Raw genomic sequence first — 18,036 nt, 5'->3', positions numbered from 1 at the left:
TCTCATTACTTTTGTTGTTAGGGCATTTTTATTATGCCCCTTTTATTAGATTCATTGGTACTTTGGGATTATACCGACCACACCCAGACATGAATCGTTATTTGACATTTAGCATCTACTGATTACTAGAATAGCGTAGAACAATATTTCGTCAATATAAAACAGGAATTGTTTTATCGCAAACCCCTCCCCATCCTGAGACAGAGAGAGAGAGAGAGAGAGAGAGAGAACATCTTTTATTCACAATCATCAAGATTTGATAAGCGATCAATACAGTCCTTCAAATTTCAAATACATGTTGAGTTAGACTAGACTTGCAAAAGCTAGGTCATTGTCCTTCCAAGAGAGAAACTCATTCACTGCGTAGAATGGCCGCTGCACAAACCACCTCCTCAAGTGTCGTTTGAAGGTGAACTCCCTTAAGTTCTTCAGCTCATCCGAAGGAGATTGAAGAATCTGGAACCTGCGTAGGAAGTTTCTTTTCGCAAACAGCGCTGTGCGATGAGAAAGAAGGTTGAAATTGTCGCATTCCTGGTTTCGGTGCTGGTGGATAGATGAATTTATCGGTGAGTTACTATTGCAGGCTTCCATTATAGTTTGCCAAAGATGTAAGCTGATGCCACGGTTTAGGATTTCCCACTTACGGAAGGTTTCCCTACAGCTTTCACACGGAATCCCAGTCCAGCCATTGCTCTAAATCGCCCTCTTCTGGATAAGTAGGATTCCTCTCCAAATTGAAGCAGGACGATCCACCCCACAAAGCGATCCCATAGTCATATGGCTATCAAACAAGGCAAAGTAAGTCGCTCTGACTGCCTCCTCATTCCCACAGCTACAATTCTTTTAATGGCAAATAAGGCAGTGCTAAGTCTCCGCCTGCAAAGACAATCTATATGATTTCTTCCAAGAGAGTTCAACATCCAAAACAACACCCATGTGTTTGGTGTTGTTTGTGATCAGAAGATTTGGGATACCACATATTAGCTTTTTCTTTGGTCCAAACAGCAACTGCTTTGTTATTTTCCCCTCGTTTAGAACCAAGTCATTCCTGGAGCAGTAGTCAGAGGCCACACTCAAAGCAATGAAGGAATTGACCTCAAACTGAATCCACATTCTTCCCTGATGATAAGATGACGGTATCATCGGCAATACATATAGCAATTGCCCATAGGGGTTGACATAAGATGGTAAATCATTAGTAAACAATATAAACATAACAGGACCCAACACTGATCCTTGAGGCACACCTCTGCGTACAGGCAGAGGACAGGATCTTGACCTGCACAACTTCCCCCCAGTGACGTGAGAAATTTCCACAATTTGTGACCTGTCCTTCCAGATAGTCAGAGAGAACCAGCAGAGAGCCCTTCCATCTATTCCCAGGAAGCTCAGTTTTGATAGAATCAATTCGTGGCCTAGGCAATCAAAAGCCTTACTCATGTCGACGAAGATCCCGGAGACGAGAGTACCATTCTCTATGTTGTTGATGATGTCCCTCTAGAAGTTCCACCCAACCTTCAGTGTCGACCTACCCTTCATGAAACCATGCTGACATTTGGTAAGAAGGCCATTTATATTGAGGTGTTGAAATAGTCTTGTTACGAACAATCTTCTCGACGATCTTTGAGAAAGTTGGAACCAACGATATTGGCCTATAGTTGCCCATGGTCCTCTTGTTTCCCTCGTTTATGGAGAGGAAAAACCTTAGCCACTTTTAGTTTTTAGAAGGGAAGCGTCACCTGCTGAAAGGAGAGATTGCATATGTGTAACAAGTGGCACCAGAAGCTCCTCCTTGCAGAACTTAACCATTCTGGAAGAGATCTCGTCCAAACCACCAGCAGAGGGTTTTTGCTTTAATAGAGTCGATCGTCCTAATCAATTCCGCCTCGTTTGTACTGTAAACTCATTCAGTCTTACTAGGCCCGTTGTAGACTTCCTCGACAGTTGGATTAGGAGGTGAGTGACCTGAGGCAACAGCCGAAGACTGAAGAGTTTTTTTTTTTCCGCAATATCGACAAAAAAAACTGGTTAAAACAGGAAGCAATTTCATTAGGATCCGTGATGTTCACTTCGTCAACAGACAAGGATTTTACTTCAGTTTGTGGACTTTGTTAGGGTTTCGCTCGCAGTTAATCACATCCCAGATGGCCTTGCTTTTATTATCGGATGTGCTGATGTGGGTTGGAGTTAAAGGTGCGACGAAGCTCTTTTAATTTTAGGTCATATGACTTTTTTAAGGTGTTCGCTCTTATTTTATCTCCATGACCTCCACTGAGAAGATATTGATTGTTGGCTTCCAAGAACCTTCTCTTCAATTCTCTGACCTCTTCACTGCAGAAAATTTCTCTTGTTTTGTTTCTCCCACTCCTAGATTTTCTCGGAGGACAAGTAAGGTCAAGGATCAGTGTGACTGTTGCAATGAAATTGTTGTATGCATCGTTCGTGTCACTGCAGCCTAATACATGATCCCAAGATTCCAGAGCCAAACGATTTTTTAACTGGGTCAAGTTGGTGAGATTGGTGATTCTTCTGATACAATGGTGGTTCTTGAGAGAGATCGGTAGCTGCAGTGAGCACAGCTGTCCAGTGTGGTCCGAGATTCCAGTAGGAACCACCCGTAACCGTTACTTGGTCCAAGTTCAAGTCAGTACAAACGGCATCGATGGAGGTAGCCGAAGTTGGGGTGATCCTGGTTGGTGGAAGTTGTATTCTTGCCATGAAAAAAGATGCCAGGAGTTCATTTAACATGCTTCTCTCAGTTGTTGATTCGAGATCGTTAATGTTATGTCCCCAATGAGTAAGACATGCGAATTATTATTTGTAGGAAGTAGATCCAGGATCTCCGCTAAGTATGCTCAAGAGCTTGTCCTGGTGTGGGGCTAGACTACCTGAAGGAGGTCGATAAAATCCCCACTAAAAGCAACACTTTTGGAGTTGCTCAGCGTGATCCTCATTGCAGCAACCTCACAAACAAGAGGAATACTAAGGTGTTTCGAGTTCCAGATGAGATGTTTCATTCTTCAAGCTATTATTTTGTAGATCGCAACTCCACCCTTCATGCGATCTCCCTACAATAAGCCCGCCACCAGAGAGAAATTTATCAGTTTAGTGTTCAAGATCTGTTCAGGTGAGTTTCCATGTTCTGTGATAACTACGAGGTCCCTGGGTTCAGCTGAAGGAGAGTGTGGTTCAATATTTCAATTTTATTTTGTATCCGGTCTACATTTTGATGGAATATGGTTTAGATTCATGGTACCGTTAAGCTAGCTTAGGCTCTGAGATGAGAGTCTTGTAAGAAATTTCAGGAGAATCTGTTATCGTCTGTGCCTTGTGACTCCTTACTTGGTCTAAAAAAGACTTTGCTGATGGATTTGAGTTGACAGCTGGCAAAACGCCATTGGCAGGGACAGGTGGTGTGATGTGGGAAAACTCTATCCGACTTACAGATGGTTCGTGTTCAAGAATTTCATGTCTAAATGCTTCAGAATCATCAGCTGCTACAACTGTTTATTAAATTAATGTAAAAAATCTAAGTGTTGGTGGTAAAATTTCTTCAACAGTTTGTCCCAAGGGACGTATCCTTGCGTTACAGGGGGATTACAGACAGATTTATTTGAGGGTTCATCGCTAGGCTTTGTTCATAATACTCTTGTCAGCAAGAGTGCAGTTTGGTCGTGGGAGACTGCTCTGGGTTCCTCTCTTTAAGGGTTTCATGGGAGTCATGACAGAAGGAATATAGGGACTGGTAGTTCTTCTCCAATGCCAATAGGTCAGCTTTCATTGTCCTTACTTCATTTTTGATGGTCACCAGTGCCGCGTTAGGAGATATCGTGGGAAAAGATCGCTCACTAGTAGATGCGTCTTGTCGAATAGTGGAGGGGATATCCCCAGCTTCAGACCTCAATGGAAAAGAGTTCCTTCTCAAGCGTTACAATTTTCCTCTCTTGGGAATCAATTTTTCTGCAGTTGCTTCTCATCGTGTCCCTCAGAAGTCTTTCTGTACCTCAATTCTCAAGTTTATTTCTCTCTCCAATTGTCTCTCCATAGCACGTAATTGTCCAATAGTATCCCTTCCTTCACAGTTAGGGAGTCAATTGTGTTAAAAAGATCCTCAATTTTTTGCCTCCATTGAGTCATTTTTTTGGGTTAGAATAGAGTTCTCTTTTTGTAATTCGGCATTATGTAAAAGAAGCTTTGATCCAATTTCAGCCGATATTTGCAGTTTTGTTTTCTTCGGTCCATTCTGCTTTCGGAGTACGAGGCAAGCATTGATTTTAGCTCGTCTAGTGATCGGAACGTTTTTGTATGTGGGCAGTTGGTGACAGGATGTGCCTGAATTGGAGTGAAAAGAATAGTTTTTTGGATCACAAGTTGGACAAATCCATTTTTCATCCTTATTGTTTGTAGTTTCATTGTAATGATGTTCTGATGACATACCCATACATACTCTGTGATACCAGGTGTTACAAATCCCTTCACAAAAAATAGCATCATCATCATCAGCCACAATTATGTCACAGAGCGGAAATAAAACATTTTCCTTTCTGCTGTTCGATCGTCGGCCGCTGCTCAACAGGCTGTTCCACGCGATAGTTATTCTTTTTATTCCTTGATCTTTGATCTTGTCTCCATTGAGTATAGTATGCACAGATGGAGGCAGCGAAAACAAGAAGCTTGTGACTACTGGGATAAGATTAGGATGCGTTGATTCACTGTAATCTTTACAGAAACAGAGTATTGTTATTGACAGCTGTATAATGACCTTTAGTGACGTTACATAGAGAACTTCATAGACTATTTTGTTAAAATAGTCTACTATTCATTAATGTGCTGTTGATTCGTACGTTTGGAGACCTAGGGAGCCTTTTTGTAGCCCCTTATATTGATTTCCATATAGTACTGAGTAGACGATCATGTAAACGAGATTCAGAAGGCCATGGATTCTTTCGGGCAAAGATTCCTCTATGCAGAGCTCAGCAGCAACAGACGACGACCCACGAGACAGTGACAGTGGACAGTGAAAAAATAGATGACTGGTAGGAACGATGGTCAAGTGAAATGAAGGAACAAAAATAAAACTAAACCGGAATGCTGATTGCTGAGACGATGAGCCATTGACAACTGAACCTGCAGGTTAGGGTTGATGATTTAATTGTAGTTTTTGAAGTGGGATGTTTACATACATTTTCCACATCTATTGACACATATCTACTTACAGGCTTTAGTCGCTTAGTCGGCTACAAAAACAATTATTCTTGACCGAAAATAACAAACATCCCGCAAGTAAACGGTCAAATCACCCGCCCGGCAGACCCGCGCAGATCAGTGGTCAAAGTCGAGCGGTCTAGTAGATAACGTGATTGCAGAGTCTCGCCGCCCGTTCAGCTGGTGCGTCGCTTTGTTGTACTTCCGTGTTTGACCCCTACATTTCTCCAAACACAAAAATTCAACAAAAACAAAACTCATTATTGAAAAAAAACACACAAAAATTGTTTCTATTCTTGATCACACGCCGCCACCCAAAATGCGAGTGCCTCCGACCGAAGGTGCTGCCGAAGCCCCCGCTGATGTCAACAAAAGAAAAACATCCCTCGAGATAGTACCTATCAGTAAAATATCAATTTCTAGAGGGGCTGATCAGAAATATAAATTGAATTGTAATGGAAATGCAATTATGTACCGTGCAAAACACTTAAATAATCATGTGATTCCGCTTGGCCTGCCGTAATCAGGATTCTCGAGAAAGATAAGATAACAGCGACAACAATACCAATCACAATACCTGGAAATGCTTGTTGATTGATGGAATGTTAGTTCTGTTACTCAACTACATCGTTTTATAACGTTCTAAGTTCATTGAAAAAAGTTTAAGCGAACTGACCCCATTAACAATTAATAATCTTTGTAAGTTTGTAATTTTGTAGTTAAAGAGTTGTTTTTTCGTTCTATCATGTTTGCTTCTATAAATTTATATTTTTGTGTTCTTCATAATCCCAAAGTGATTGGTGTGGTCGGTATAATCACAAAGTACCGATTTATTTTAGTATAGTGTCAAATATTGATTTGTGATTATAGTGTAACATTACATACAACGTCCATGCAACTTACAAAAACTGTGGCCGTGTCACATTTAGTGAAAAAAACCACAATTGGACTTCTATATAAGGTGGGCTTTTGAAATTTTGTAATTAGGTTAACTCTACAACTGGCAGTCGCCTGATTATCAGTCGATATTAATGTTTCTGTAGTGGCAGTCGCCTGAAAATCAGTCGATTTGACACGTGCCTGTTTGACATCTGTGTTAATCAATACACGAACTAAACTGCAATGATTCATATACCACTGGAATCAGAAATAGTTGCTGATTTGATCGATGTATTTTGTTTTGTTTTGTATGCCATGATTTAAGTATGACATATTGAAAACGAGAGTTGTTTGTAAACAGTCGGCCATTGTTGTTGTATTGTTACCCGGTCGCGTTATTCTTGTCCATCTAAAACGTAAGTTTATTACATGAAATAAGTGTTTTATGTAATAAGTGTGTTTATTTATGCGTATAAATTCTCATAGATTGTGTTTTATCAGTTTATTTTGTGATTTTATGAAGAAATATATGTGAAAAAAATATATTAGTGAGCTTTTTTATTCTAGGCTATGTGCAGTGTTGTGATAGTTTGAGTTAGCTTTAGGATCATTTTCATATGCGATGATCACGATGTAAAGCTTCTTTATTTATTTTTATAGGCTTACTTTTAATGTATATAATGAATTTTTCGAGTAATAATTAAGATTTTGATGAATTTTATAACACAGTCGTATCCATAGCAACGAATTTAGCTGTATTGTACTTTTTTCAGTTTAGAGTATTTCATAATTGTTTTAATAAAAAAAAAAAAAATGTACTAAACTATACATTTTCTAAAACTATAAAAAAATTTCAACATTTTGGGTATTTTGGAAATATTTTTTTTCACACAATATGTCTTTTATAGGTGCACCCCCACCACTTTTACATATCTTTTTTTTTATTTTTTGAAAACAAACTTAGTAAAAAAGTGATAAATTTCTTATATTTTGGGGTTTTTATTTCCATAAATAAAAAGTAAATTTTCTTGTGAAAACAATGATATATAATACATATAGGTTTATAATCAAATTATATTTTAAAAAAATTAAAAACCGATACTACTGCAAAACACCTCAAAATGGCCTGCCACTTGTGGACATTTCAACTGCCAGCTCGAGGGTTAAGGGGTAGATATAGTTTACTGGGATATAATAGGAAATCAGCATAAATGTTTTTTGAAACCACTTAATTGTGCTAAAAAAAATTTGTTTGAAAATTTAAATTTTTTTTCTAAATTTTTATATTTTTGTGTAAGTTTAAATTACATTTATGCAACTACAATTTACCAACTGAACAAGGGCATTTCATAAGCAAAATAATGGTAAAGAAATCATCAATATCTGTTAAAAAATAAAAAAGTTATGATACATTTTGTGAAAGCTTGCAAACCTGCTGAAAATGCCCTTGGCGTTTCTGGGTAGTACTTTTGGAAAATAGGCTGGTGTGCAAAGGGTTAAATGTACTGGACGGAATAAAATGTTACCCTACTCTCATTTAAAGGAGGCTTGAAGTAATCATAACTCAACAGATAGCGATCTCCAAAAGCTTCATTGGCTGTTACATTTTTTCTAACACATGAGCATGGGAATTTGTAAAGGTATTTTTCATTTCAAAACCCGGTAAACAAGTAAATGTATGTCAATCCGAAGGATTTTGGCATATAATGCCAAGTCTACTGCTTCAGGTTCAGTATGCTTATTATGCTGGAAAATCAGTAGAAACTTTTCAAGGTATAGTACAAGTTGGAAAGGTTTTAATGGTAACGGGTGTGTTTTTAAACAATCAAGAAGCTTTTGATAGTACATTTCTCAATCTGTGAAAAGAATCATTGAACAAAGTATTAATATCACTGTAGTCCAGTGGATTAAAATGATTTGGAGTAAAAGAGCCCGGATTAAACTTGAACTAGAAGGTAGTCATCAAGCCAGGTGTTCTGTCGCCCTTTCTGGGATTCCTGTGCCCATGCCCATGTTCTGTACAATGAATGTCTATGTTTCGATATCTGTGCTATGGCAACAAGTTTGGAAGATTATTTCACTCCTTCATTTTGAGGTCTAATATGGTACAGCCATTATCTTGGTTAGTGAACAAAACTTGAAAATACAAAATAATTTATATTTTCACAGCCAGCCACAGCCTTAACAGACCTAGTAGAATTTATTATTGATCACATTGACAAAGGCAAATACACCACTGCTGTTCTCCTTGACTACTCAAAAGCGTTCGACTGCCTTAGCCATGATATCATTCTTGATAAGTTAGAGGCACTAGGGGTCCAGGAAACTGCTAAAACACTGGTTTGAAAGCTATCTCAGAGGACGGAGTCAACTGGTAGAGCTCAGTTACATGGAAAATGGTGTTACTCGAACAGTAAAATCAAAGTTACGTTCGATTGAAAGAGGAGTACCACAAGGATCGGTGCTTGGGCCTGTACTTTTTATACTTTTGACAAATGACTTCCCTGATTACATCAAGGACTACAGTTCGGTGGTGATGTACGCAGATGACACAACCCTTTTACTGAAAGGAGACACACCAGAGGACATCAGCATCAGTGCATACATTGCCCTAAACATGACATACGACTACTGCCTTACAAATAACTTGGTAGCAAACCCTTCTAAAACAAAACAGATCAATTTCAGCAGAAGAGGTGAACAAATCCCGGCCCTTCCTGATATTGACCTTGCAGACCAAACTGACCTTTTGGGTCTCACTCTAGACTCAAATTTGACATGGGGCCCACATGTTGACATCCTGTGCAAGAAACTCAACTCTGCTCTCTATGTAATAAGAAGAATTAAATGCATCAGCAACATAGAAGCAGCAAAGATGGCATACTTTGCTTTATTTGAGACATACTTGAGGTATGGTATAGTAGTATGGGGTGGCACATCAACTACCAACTTAAATCGTATACTCACCATCCAGAAGTCAGCTATAAGATCCATAGCAAACCTAAAAGCACGAGACAGTTGCCGAGAAGAATTTAAAAACCTCAAAATTAAAACAGTAATCTCAATTTACATACAGGCAGTCATACTCCATGTTGATAAATTAGGACTCCCAAAAGAAACAAGATTACATTTTCATGACACTAGACATTCATCAAGAATCCCCGTTGCGAGACATAGGACAGCTCTTTATGAAAGAAAACCATCATTCATCGGGGCTAAACTCTACAACCATCTCCCTGCTGACTTCAAGCTACTGACAGGCGAAGCGCTGAAACACAGATTGAGCTCTTGGTTGACAGATAATCCAGCCTACTCAATCGAAGAGTTTCTTGACAAGACCAAAGACAGTGGACTTAACTTAAGAACATGATAACATTGTATATTCATCCAATATTGAATTGTCTAACCTCAACATACTTGACACCATTCTCTGTACTTGATGTTCAGAAATAAAGCATTATTCTATTCTATTCTAATTATAGACAATACAAAAAAAAATAGCATTGACGTATGACTTTGTGATGTAATGTGGGCAAATGCTGTATGTTTAGTCTACAGTACTATTGTGTTGATTCGTATTTGGTATTAGAAATAGAATCTGCTGTCCACTGCTCTAATTTAGGATTAATTGTTATCATTGTTTTGAATTGAATTAGAAATTAATTTTTTACATTTTGGACAGTTTTGGTATTTTATTGTTTTGATTCAGTTATGTCTGGCTCGTGGCTTCTATGGTATAATTTTTTTCAAAGAGATACAAATTCCAGTTTATTTACCTTATTCTGGCCATCCTCATGGGCCACTGGCCTGTATGAGAATCTGTTATCAAACCCAATAACGGGGAGAGTCGATACAGTTATAAGATCAACAGTACTGAGAAAATGTGCAACAGTCACAGACAGGATTCAAACCTGCGCTCTTTCTAAACCAGATCCAAAGTTTGATACCTTAGACCGTGAGGCCATTGGCTCTTTTGTATTCTGCATTGGAGTCTTTTGCAAGGATAATGGTTATTTGATAAACGCATACTTTTGTTTAATTTCCACATGGTGGTTGTATTTTCTTATTAGTTCTTCCTCACATGTTGTACTGTAGGGTCTGTGCTAACAAAACATTGGTATTCCGCAGAAAATCAAGTCATCTGTGGAGATGAAGGACACGGCAACCAGTGCCGTAAAAGTGACGTACTACTCCAAGTGCTTGGACGAGAACGGCCCGCTTAAACAGACCAACAAGTGTGACGGGCTGCGGGTGGGAACGGTGGTTACTTTTCAGGCAGAGATCGAGGTCAAGACCTGTCCCAAGGATCCCAAGGAGTGGAACCACGTGTTCCAGATTTATCCTGTCGGCATCAATGAGTCCCTGACTGTTGACCTGGAGATGCTGTGTTCCTGCCCATGTGAGCGTCCAGGCAACCCTGTAAGTCACTGGTCATTTCAAGTGTAACAATTTATTTAATAGTCTTGAAATTAAATTTTAAATTACGTGGAAGACAAAGAAAGAATAAACATAAAATAAACAATAAAAATGTTAATTTAACTATTGTGGCGTTTGCCACTTTATTTTGTTGGTCTTTGGGACGGGACCGGGAGCTGTTTCCTTACAGCTGGTCGAACCATCTGTTTTACCAGATGGTTGTTCTCTTTCTAGATGTTTCTGTGGCTTTCTGGCTTTTTGATTGGTTCTAGTATTTTTCAGGTTTTCTAGATATCGGGAATTAGGTTTCTTGTTCTCTTCTCTTCTGACTTCGATAGGGCAAGGACATCTTGGAGTTTTCTGTGGTCGGAGTTACAAAATCAAAGCTGGCTGCCCGCTCCATCTACGAACCGGCACGGTGTTTTGGTGTTAATATCGTATGCCTACCTTCCAATCAACGTTTCACGACCTCGTTTAATATTTAGGACCCAGTCTTTCCAAATTCAGTTTTCGAATATCGTCGCATATTGGTAGCAGAGCGTGGTTTGAAATGGAAGGCTAGGCTTGCCGGTGGGAGCGGAGGAATTTACACAGCTATGAGAGCTAAGTCCTAGTTTTAAGTTTTTTTAAAGAGGTAGACGTTTTTCTAAATTTTTTTAGTTTTCTAAATTTTCCTTACACTGCCTTTTTTACTCAAAATGTTAAATTTTTTCGAAGTAGCTTGTTTTTAATGTGCAAGTCTGAGCCAAGCAGTTCTTGCAACCAACTGCTACCTAAGCCTAGTTGTGTAATAATTGAACATGTGAGTGGCAGTATTTCTTAAACTTTAGTAACTTATTCTCATAATTATTTTAGGCATAGGTATTTGGTTGATTTTTTTCTACCTTAAAATATTTACTTTAAACCAATTTTAATAAATTTTTTTTTCTCTCACCAAGTTAACTCTTAACCTAACTTTTACTTTCACCTACAGTGTAGCCTGTTGCCTTAAACATACCTGGTTACTTAATTACTTGTGCTTTCTAAACTTTAATTAGCACCTTTTAGTATTTTAATTTAAACTTTGGCTCAGATCTGTGCAAGTAAAGTCGAAGGATTTCATAGATGCTGTTGGTGACTGCGTATTGTACTGCCGCCTATGTATAGCCTACCTTTTGTTTTTTAAAGTTTCTTAGCTTTCTGGTTATTATTTGAAACCCCCATTCAGTTTCACCAGATTATTTACTTTGGGTTGGCTTATAATTAAAAGTGTTCTTTTTTATATAACTTGCTTTCCTTCTGATATTTCATCTCTACTTCTGATTTAATTAAAATTTTTTAACCTTTCCACACCTACCCTTAGTTCCAAATGCAATTAATTGTTGTAATTCTAGGATTTTAATTAATTATTTAGTTATTTATTTTTTCTTCCAGCGGATTTACTCCACTTGTACATGTTTTAAGTTGATAGAGTTTAAATTTTTTATAGCACTAATTTGATGATTTTGTCTACTGCGTTGAATTTTATTCGAGTCTTACACAATTTTGTTAATTAATCTTAGTCTATACACAAGGTAAGGTGAAGTGTTACTGTTAAATTTATCTGATATTTTTTCTACTTAGAAACATGTCAAACTTTTATGTAGGCCTATGCTATTTGATTGTTCGGGGCAGTTCAAGCTTAAGGGGTTGATTTAGTCTAACAGTTTGCAATTTTTTTTCTAAAACCTTCTTCAAAACTTTAATGTTATTGTAAAAATAATAATTCTTTTTAGTCTATTATTAAAAGCCCTTTGCTTCTTTTGACTAGTGCCGGTTTAAGTTAAAACAGTTTAAAGTTAATATGGAGAACAACTTTAGTTTCAACTTTTGATAAAAATAACATAGGCCTATGCTTGTTTTGTGATTTTTATGAAGTTGCAGCTTGGGGTTGGATTTGACGTGCTGACATACATATAAGTGATTTAATTACTTACAAAACTAAACTTTCTTTCCAAAATGTTGAAACATCCTTTCTTTTACAAACTTTTAAAACTATAGTTTGCCACCTTGAGGGTTCACTATTTTATAATATACCAAACCCTAGTGGACTCTTTGGATTGATTGATATGTCAGCTTGCTTGATTCAGCTTCGGGTGTTTAACTTACCTAAAATTTCAGCTTAGCCTAATTTAAGCCTTAAGTTGGTTTAAATAATTTTTTTTTCCCTTTGGTCTTTAATTTCTTAATTTTTAATTTTTCACTGGGGTTTTTTTTTTGGATTCTTGGCCTCAAAAGAGTTTTTTTTTGGGGGTGTTCTAAATTATTTACAGTTTTAAGGGAGAGTTTACTATTTAGGCTTGTGTCTTGTTCACTTGGGACTTGTTTGAACTTTATGTAGTAGTTACCTGTAGCGCTACTTTACGACTTGCTCCAACATATTTTTGCTCTTCTACGGTACAGTTGCTCTTGCTTTTGATTAATTTTTGTTTACTTTGTTTTCCCTCTCTTATTCTTTTAGGTTTTGAAAGGTGTGTTGTTAGGTTTTTTTGAAATACTTTGAACTTTCTCAACCTTTTGAGAGGAAACAAATTGAGTCTACCCCCGACTGATGGCAGCCGACATTTTTTTGCTCTGAAAGCCAAACTTTTGATTTTTTTTTCTGCCTTCACCTGTTGGTGATACTGGAATTTGGTTTCATGGTAATAATAAGGAAATGTACTTTATGCTTTTATTTATTTGTAATACTATAAATTGAAATAGTTTTCTTTTACAACTTGTACTTTTTCACACACCACAGTAAAAATTGCCCTAATGTTTTTCTGAATTTTTTTTTACTGCTCTCTAGTTTGTGTGGAATATCTGTCCACGCTCTCATGTGTCTTTGATTAATTTATTGTTTAACTTGTTTGTTGTGATTTGTGTTTATTTATTGTTGATTATTGAACCTTTTTACGAGATGAAGTTCTTCGATTATAAATAATGTTCCAAAGACTGTGTCTTGGATTAAAAAGTTGACTATTGAGGAAGCCCGCGAACAATGCAAGCTATGGGAATTAAAACCCAAGGATAAGCTTGATGCAATGCGTGTGCAGCTAAGTGAATTTGTGGCTCGGTCTAGCGAAGGGGGGTCGTGAGTGACTTGGAGGAATCTGCGGATGAACCAAGGGTACCCGTGACGGATGATTTAGTGGATAATCCCAGTTTAAAACAGGACGAAGTAGGAACTTGTACTGTGCTGCCCCCTGTAGTGCCGGTGGATCTTGGTGGTTTTAGTGAAGAGTCTGCATACAATGACCTTAAATGCTATTGAAGCGACTGCTAAGACGGTAGCCCAAGAAATTGCAACCCAAAATAGGCCATATAACAGGGACGATGTCTCATTCCCTAACATTTTGCGGGATATGCTTAGAGAGGTACCCATTACTTCTGGTACAGATTTATTTCAGCTAACAGAATTTCTCGTAAAAATCCAAAAAATAGTAGAGTTAAAATTTAGGTTCAGATAAAACTATTCTATTAAAACGCTGTGGCACGCACTGAAGGCAGACTTCGTGATGTGTGGATGGGTCTCGTGAGTGCTGACTCTACCTGGCCGAATGCTCTGCAGACAATTAGGTTTACCTTTTTCTCATCTAGGGCCATTAGAGACATTCAGTCTAAAACTCATGTATAGACAACAACGACTGTCAGAACCTATATGCTGATTATCTTACTGACATTGTTAGCATTTTCCAAATTCTTGGACCAGAAATAAGTGATGGCGAGATTTTTACAACTATTTTTACCGGTCTCAACCCTCATACTAGGGCAGCTTTTGCAGGTCTTCAACCCCCTACCACAGTACAACAACTGAAAAACATGGTTTCCATGATTGAGAGTTTGACGGTCAACACTGTTCAAGCTCCGTTAGGGTTTGGGCAATTTCTGAATCTCAGGAAGCTGCATTAGATTCTAATAAAAATGTCACTTATGATAATACTAATTTACAATACGCTGGACATCTTTTCCAAAATAATCGTTATAATAACAGAACATTTTACCGTGGTTCGGGTACAAACTTCGACCGAGACGCCGCTAAGAGAACCCCCTATAGCACATTTTATCCAAACCATTCATTTGGAGGTAACCAAAGGCAAGGAAGCGGGCCTTTACAATAATAGTAGACCTTACCAGAACTTTCATTCTCAACCCAATAATCTAGGCAGGGCCAAGTAAGGGCAAATGGCTATGATAATGCTTTCAATCAGCGGCTGAACCCCCAAGTTTGTAATTCTAATCAATTGCAAGATAATATGCTACCAGGGAACAATAGTAGGCCAAACCAGGAACGGAGGTTTTCCTATAATAGGAATAATCAAAACCATAATTATAGTTCCGCTAATCCTGCGGTTAATTTAAACTCCAAAAAGGGGAATTCGCTGAAAGGGGCCGGCATTCCCCAAGAAGACTTAGGCCATTAATCCTTTAGCTCCGGCTTTGCCCAAGGTCAAACCCCTAGAAATTCCTATTGCTTTTTCTAACATTAAGTCTTCTGCTGTGATTGATACTGGTTCTACCAGATCTATCGTAGCTAAAAGCGTATTTGATACTCTCTCTAAACTCAAGGGTGTCGTGAAGAAAGTTGAAGAAACTTCATTGACGGCTACAGCTGCAAATGGTTCAGATGTCTCCTTTCAATTTTTGGCCCATATTCATTTCAAATTAGCTTGTTTCTCTTGGACTTTCCCATTTCTTGTTACTAACAACTTACCGGTTCCTGTTTTGATTGGACTCGACTTCATTCAAGGCCTCTGAAATGAGCATTAATGCGGCTCAACGCCAGGTGTCTTTTCCCTTTGACACTTCACTAGTTATAGCCGAAAACCAAGAGGATGAACAGGCAGAGGATGTTAGTTTGGGACCTATCTTTGGAGAGAGGCTTGATAATTCCCAAGTTCAGACATTTAAAAATATTCTGCGGTGTTTTCCCGAAACTGTGACCAAACAGCTGGGTAAAAACTAACCTTTTGACTTATTCTATCACTGTCAAGTCAGACAAGCCGTTCAGGTGCCGTCCGTATCAATTATGCTCCCCCGAAAATGGCTTTAATTCGTGAGCATATCGAAGGCCTTCTGGAGAAAGGCGTTATTAGACCTTCAACTTCCCCTTACTCCAGTCCAGCATTTTAGTACCTAAAAAGGGAGGTTCTTCACGCCTGGTGGTTGACTTTCCGCGCCTTAAACAATGTCTTGGAGCTCGATTCAACTCCGATGCCTACGGTAGAGTCTTCTTTTCAATTTCTAGGCAAGGCTAAGATCTTTTCTATGTTAGACTTGGTGTCCGCTTACAACCAGATACCACTTGATGAGGCTTCCAAGAAGTACACTTCATTTGTCACAAGCACTGGCCAATGGGAATACAATTACCTCCCTTTTGGTCTAGCTAGTGGTAGCATGATACTGACTCAGTTGATAAATAAAATCTTTGGTGATGTGAAATTTGATTTCTTGTTCTGCTATTTCGACGACCTTGTTATTTTTTCTGAAAATCTGGAAGATCACCAAAGACATCTCGATTTAGTCCTTGACCGACTTAGTAGGGCAGGGTTAACAGTTAACCCAGAAAAGATGGTCATTGCCTCTCATAAAATAGAATTTTCTAGGCCACGTCTTCGAAGATGGGAAAGTTACCATCAACCCAAATAGAACTCGCCCTATCGACAACTACCCTCAACCCAAAAATACTAAGCAGCTTAGCAGGTTTCTTGGAATGTGTGCCTTTTATTCTAAATTTATTCCCAATTTCGCGTCAATCTGTGAGCCGTTGAATAGGTTAAAGAGAAAGGATGTAAATTTCATATGGGGTGAGGAGCAACAGAATGCTTTTCACAAACTTAAACGGTCTTTAGTCTCTGCTCCGGTCCTACGCTTACCAAATTTTGATGCCCCGTTTATTCTGTCAACTGATGCTTCAGGTACTGCTGTAGGTGCAGTGCTGTCTCAGGAAATCCAGGGCCAAATATACCCTATAGCTTTTGCGAGCCGTCCTTTAAATGTACACGAGAGGAACTATTCAACTTTCCATTTAGAAGCTTTGGCAGTAGTCTATGCCTTTACAAAATTTAGACAATATTTAGAGCATCGTTCCTTCACGCTTGAGACTGACAATTCCTCACTCTCATGGTTACTTAACAATCCTCGCCAGGTAGGAAAAATAGCACGTTGGACCACTCTCATCAATGCCTTTCAATTTACTGTCAAGCATGTTAGGGGCAAAGAACAATGTTGTGGCCGACTGCCTCTCGCGTTTATTTGAGCCCCCAAACCGATTCATCACAGAGTTCTACTATTCAAAATAAAACCGACCACACACAGGCTTTTAATTCTTTTTTCTGTACCGGAAGCCTTCAAAGACATCAAAGGCCACCAAGAGCAAGATGCTCAAATTCGCAATATTGTGAAATCTTTGAAGGGTACTAATCCCAATCAAAATTATTCTGTAATTCAAGGCATTTTAGTTCACCAATTGCCTAATCAATCCAAACCTAGAGTAGTGGTACCTAGCAAACTCTACGACCTATTGTTTAAAGTTTACCATGAGTCACCTCTCGGAGCTCATCTGGGATTCAAGAAAACTTGGGATCGGGATTAGTCAAATTTTTCTTTTCTACCGACCTGAAGCAGGCTATCCAAGAGAGGGTAAAGGCTTGTCCTTTCTGTCAGAGATGCAAACAGGCTCAAAATACTAAGGTAGGCCCTTTGGCTTCTCAATTAGCAACCAGGCCTTTTCAACGGGTGTTTGTTGATTACGTGGGACCTCTTCCTAGAACAAAAAAAAGGCCACAAATGGCTTCTTACAATCGTTGACGCCTTTTCAAAATATACAGTGATTTTGCCTGCTAAAAATGCTACCGCTCCTACTACGGTGAATCTTTTGCATAAGGGCTTGTTCGCGTATTTTGGCTTCCCTCACAACTCGTCACCGACCGTGGTGGTTGTTTCAAATCCAGACAGTTCGATAACATGTGTCTGGAACTTGGTATCAAACACGTTATGACCTCGCCATATTATCCGAAGCCGTCAATTGCTGAAAGAGTTAATAAAAACCTCGGCGTTGCCTTGAGAATTTTTCCATTCTCAAAATCATACTGACTGGGACACTAATCTCCATTTATTCCAAGTCGCTTTTAATTCGGCTAAGCATGAGTCAATTGGCACCTCTCCTGCTGAAATTTTCCTTGGCTACAAAAATTACTTCTCCCCTGGAAAACAATTGGAATTTGGATGCTCTCCTCCAAACACAAGATTCCAGAGACATGCAGAGGAGATGGTCTCAGGCCTTGGATCGGTTGGAGGTTGCACACCGAAAAGTTGCTCGGCAGTACAACCAAGGTCGTTTACCAGTTTAATTTTCGTATCGGTGATTTGGCAATGTTTCGACGAGTAAATTTGAGTAATGCGGCTAATCAAATTTCAGCCAAACTGCAACCTCTGTGGTCACGCCCTCTGGTTTTATTCATGATTTTACCTCTCCAGTCACCGTGACATTGAGGTGTCCCAAGTCAGGGAAACTTATTAGGTCGGCCCATGTTTCCC

At 38.7% G+C, this 18,036-nt stretch overlaps 1 protein-coding gene across 1 annotated transcript in view; it reads left to right on the top strand.

The window, feature by feature from the left end:
- The window catches only part of LOC124366868 (integrin beta-PS-like), a 74,180-nt gene that overhangs the window by 38,108 nt on the left and 18,036 nt on the right, over positions 1-18,036 (top strand). Inside the window, 1 exon segment of the mRNA XM_046823468.1 lies at positions 10,213-10,503. Within this exon segment, the coding sequence (XP_046679424.1) occupies positions 10,213-10,503 (291 nt within the window).

Source organism: Homalodisca vitripennis, chromosome 7, assembly GCF_021130785.1.
Source record: "Homalodisca vitripennis isolate AUS2020 chromosome 7, UT_GWSS_2.1, whole genome shotgun sequence".
In the NCBI taxonomy this organism is placed as follows: Eukaryota; Metazoa; Arthropoda; class Insecta; order Hemiptera; family Cicadellidae; genus Homalodisca; species Homalodisca vitripennis.
Note: the sequence above shows the minus strand (reverse complement) of the source record. Positions and strands in the feature narration are given on the sequence as shown.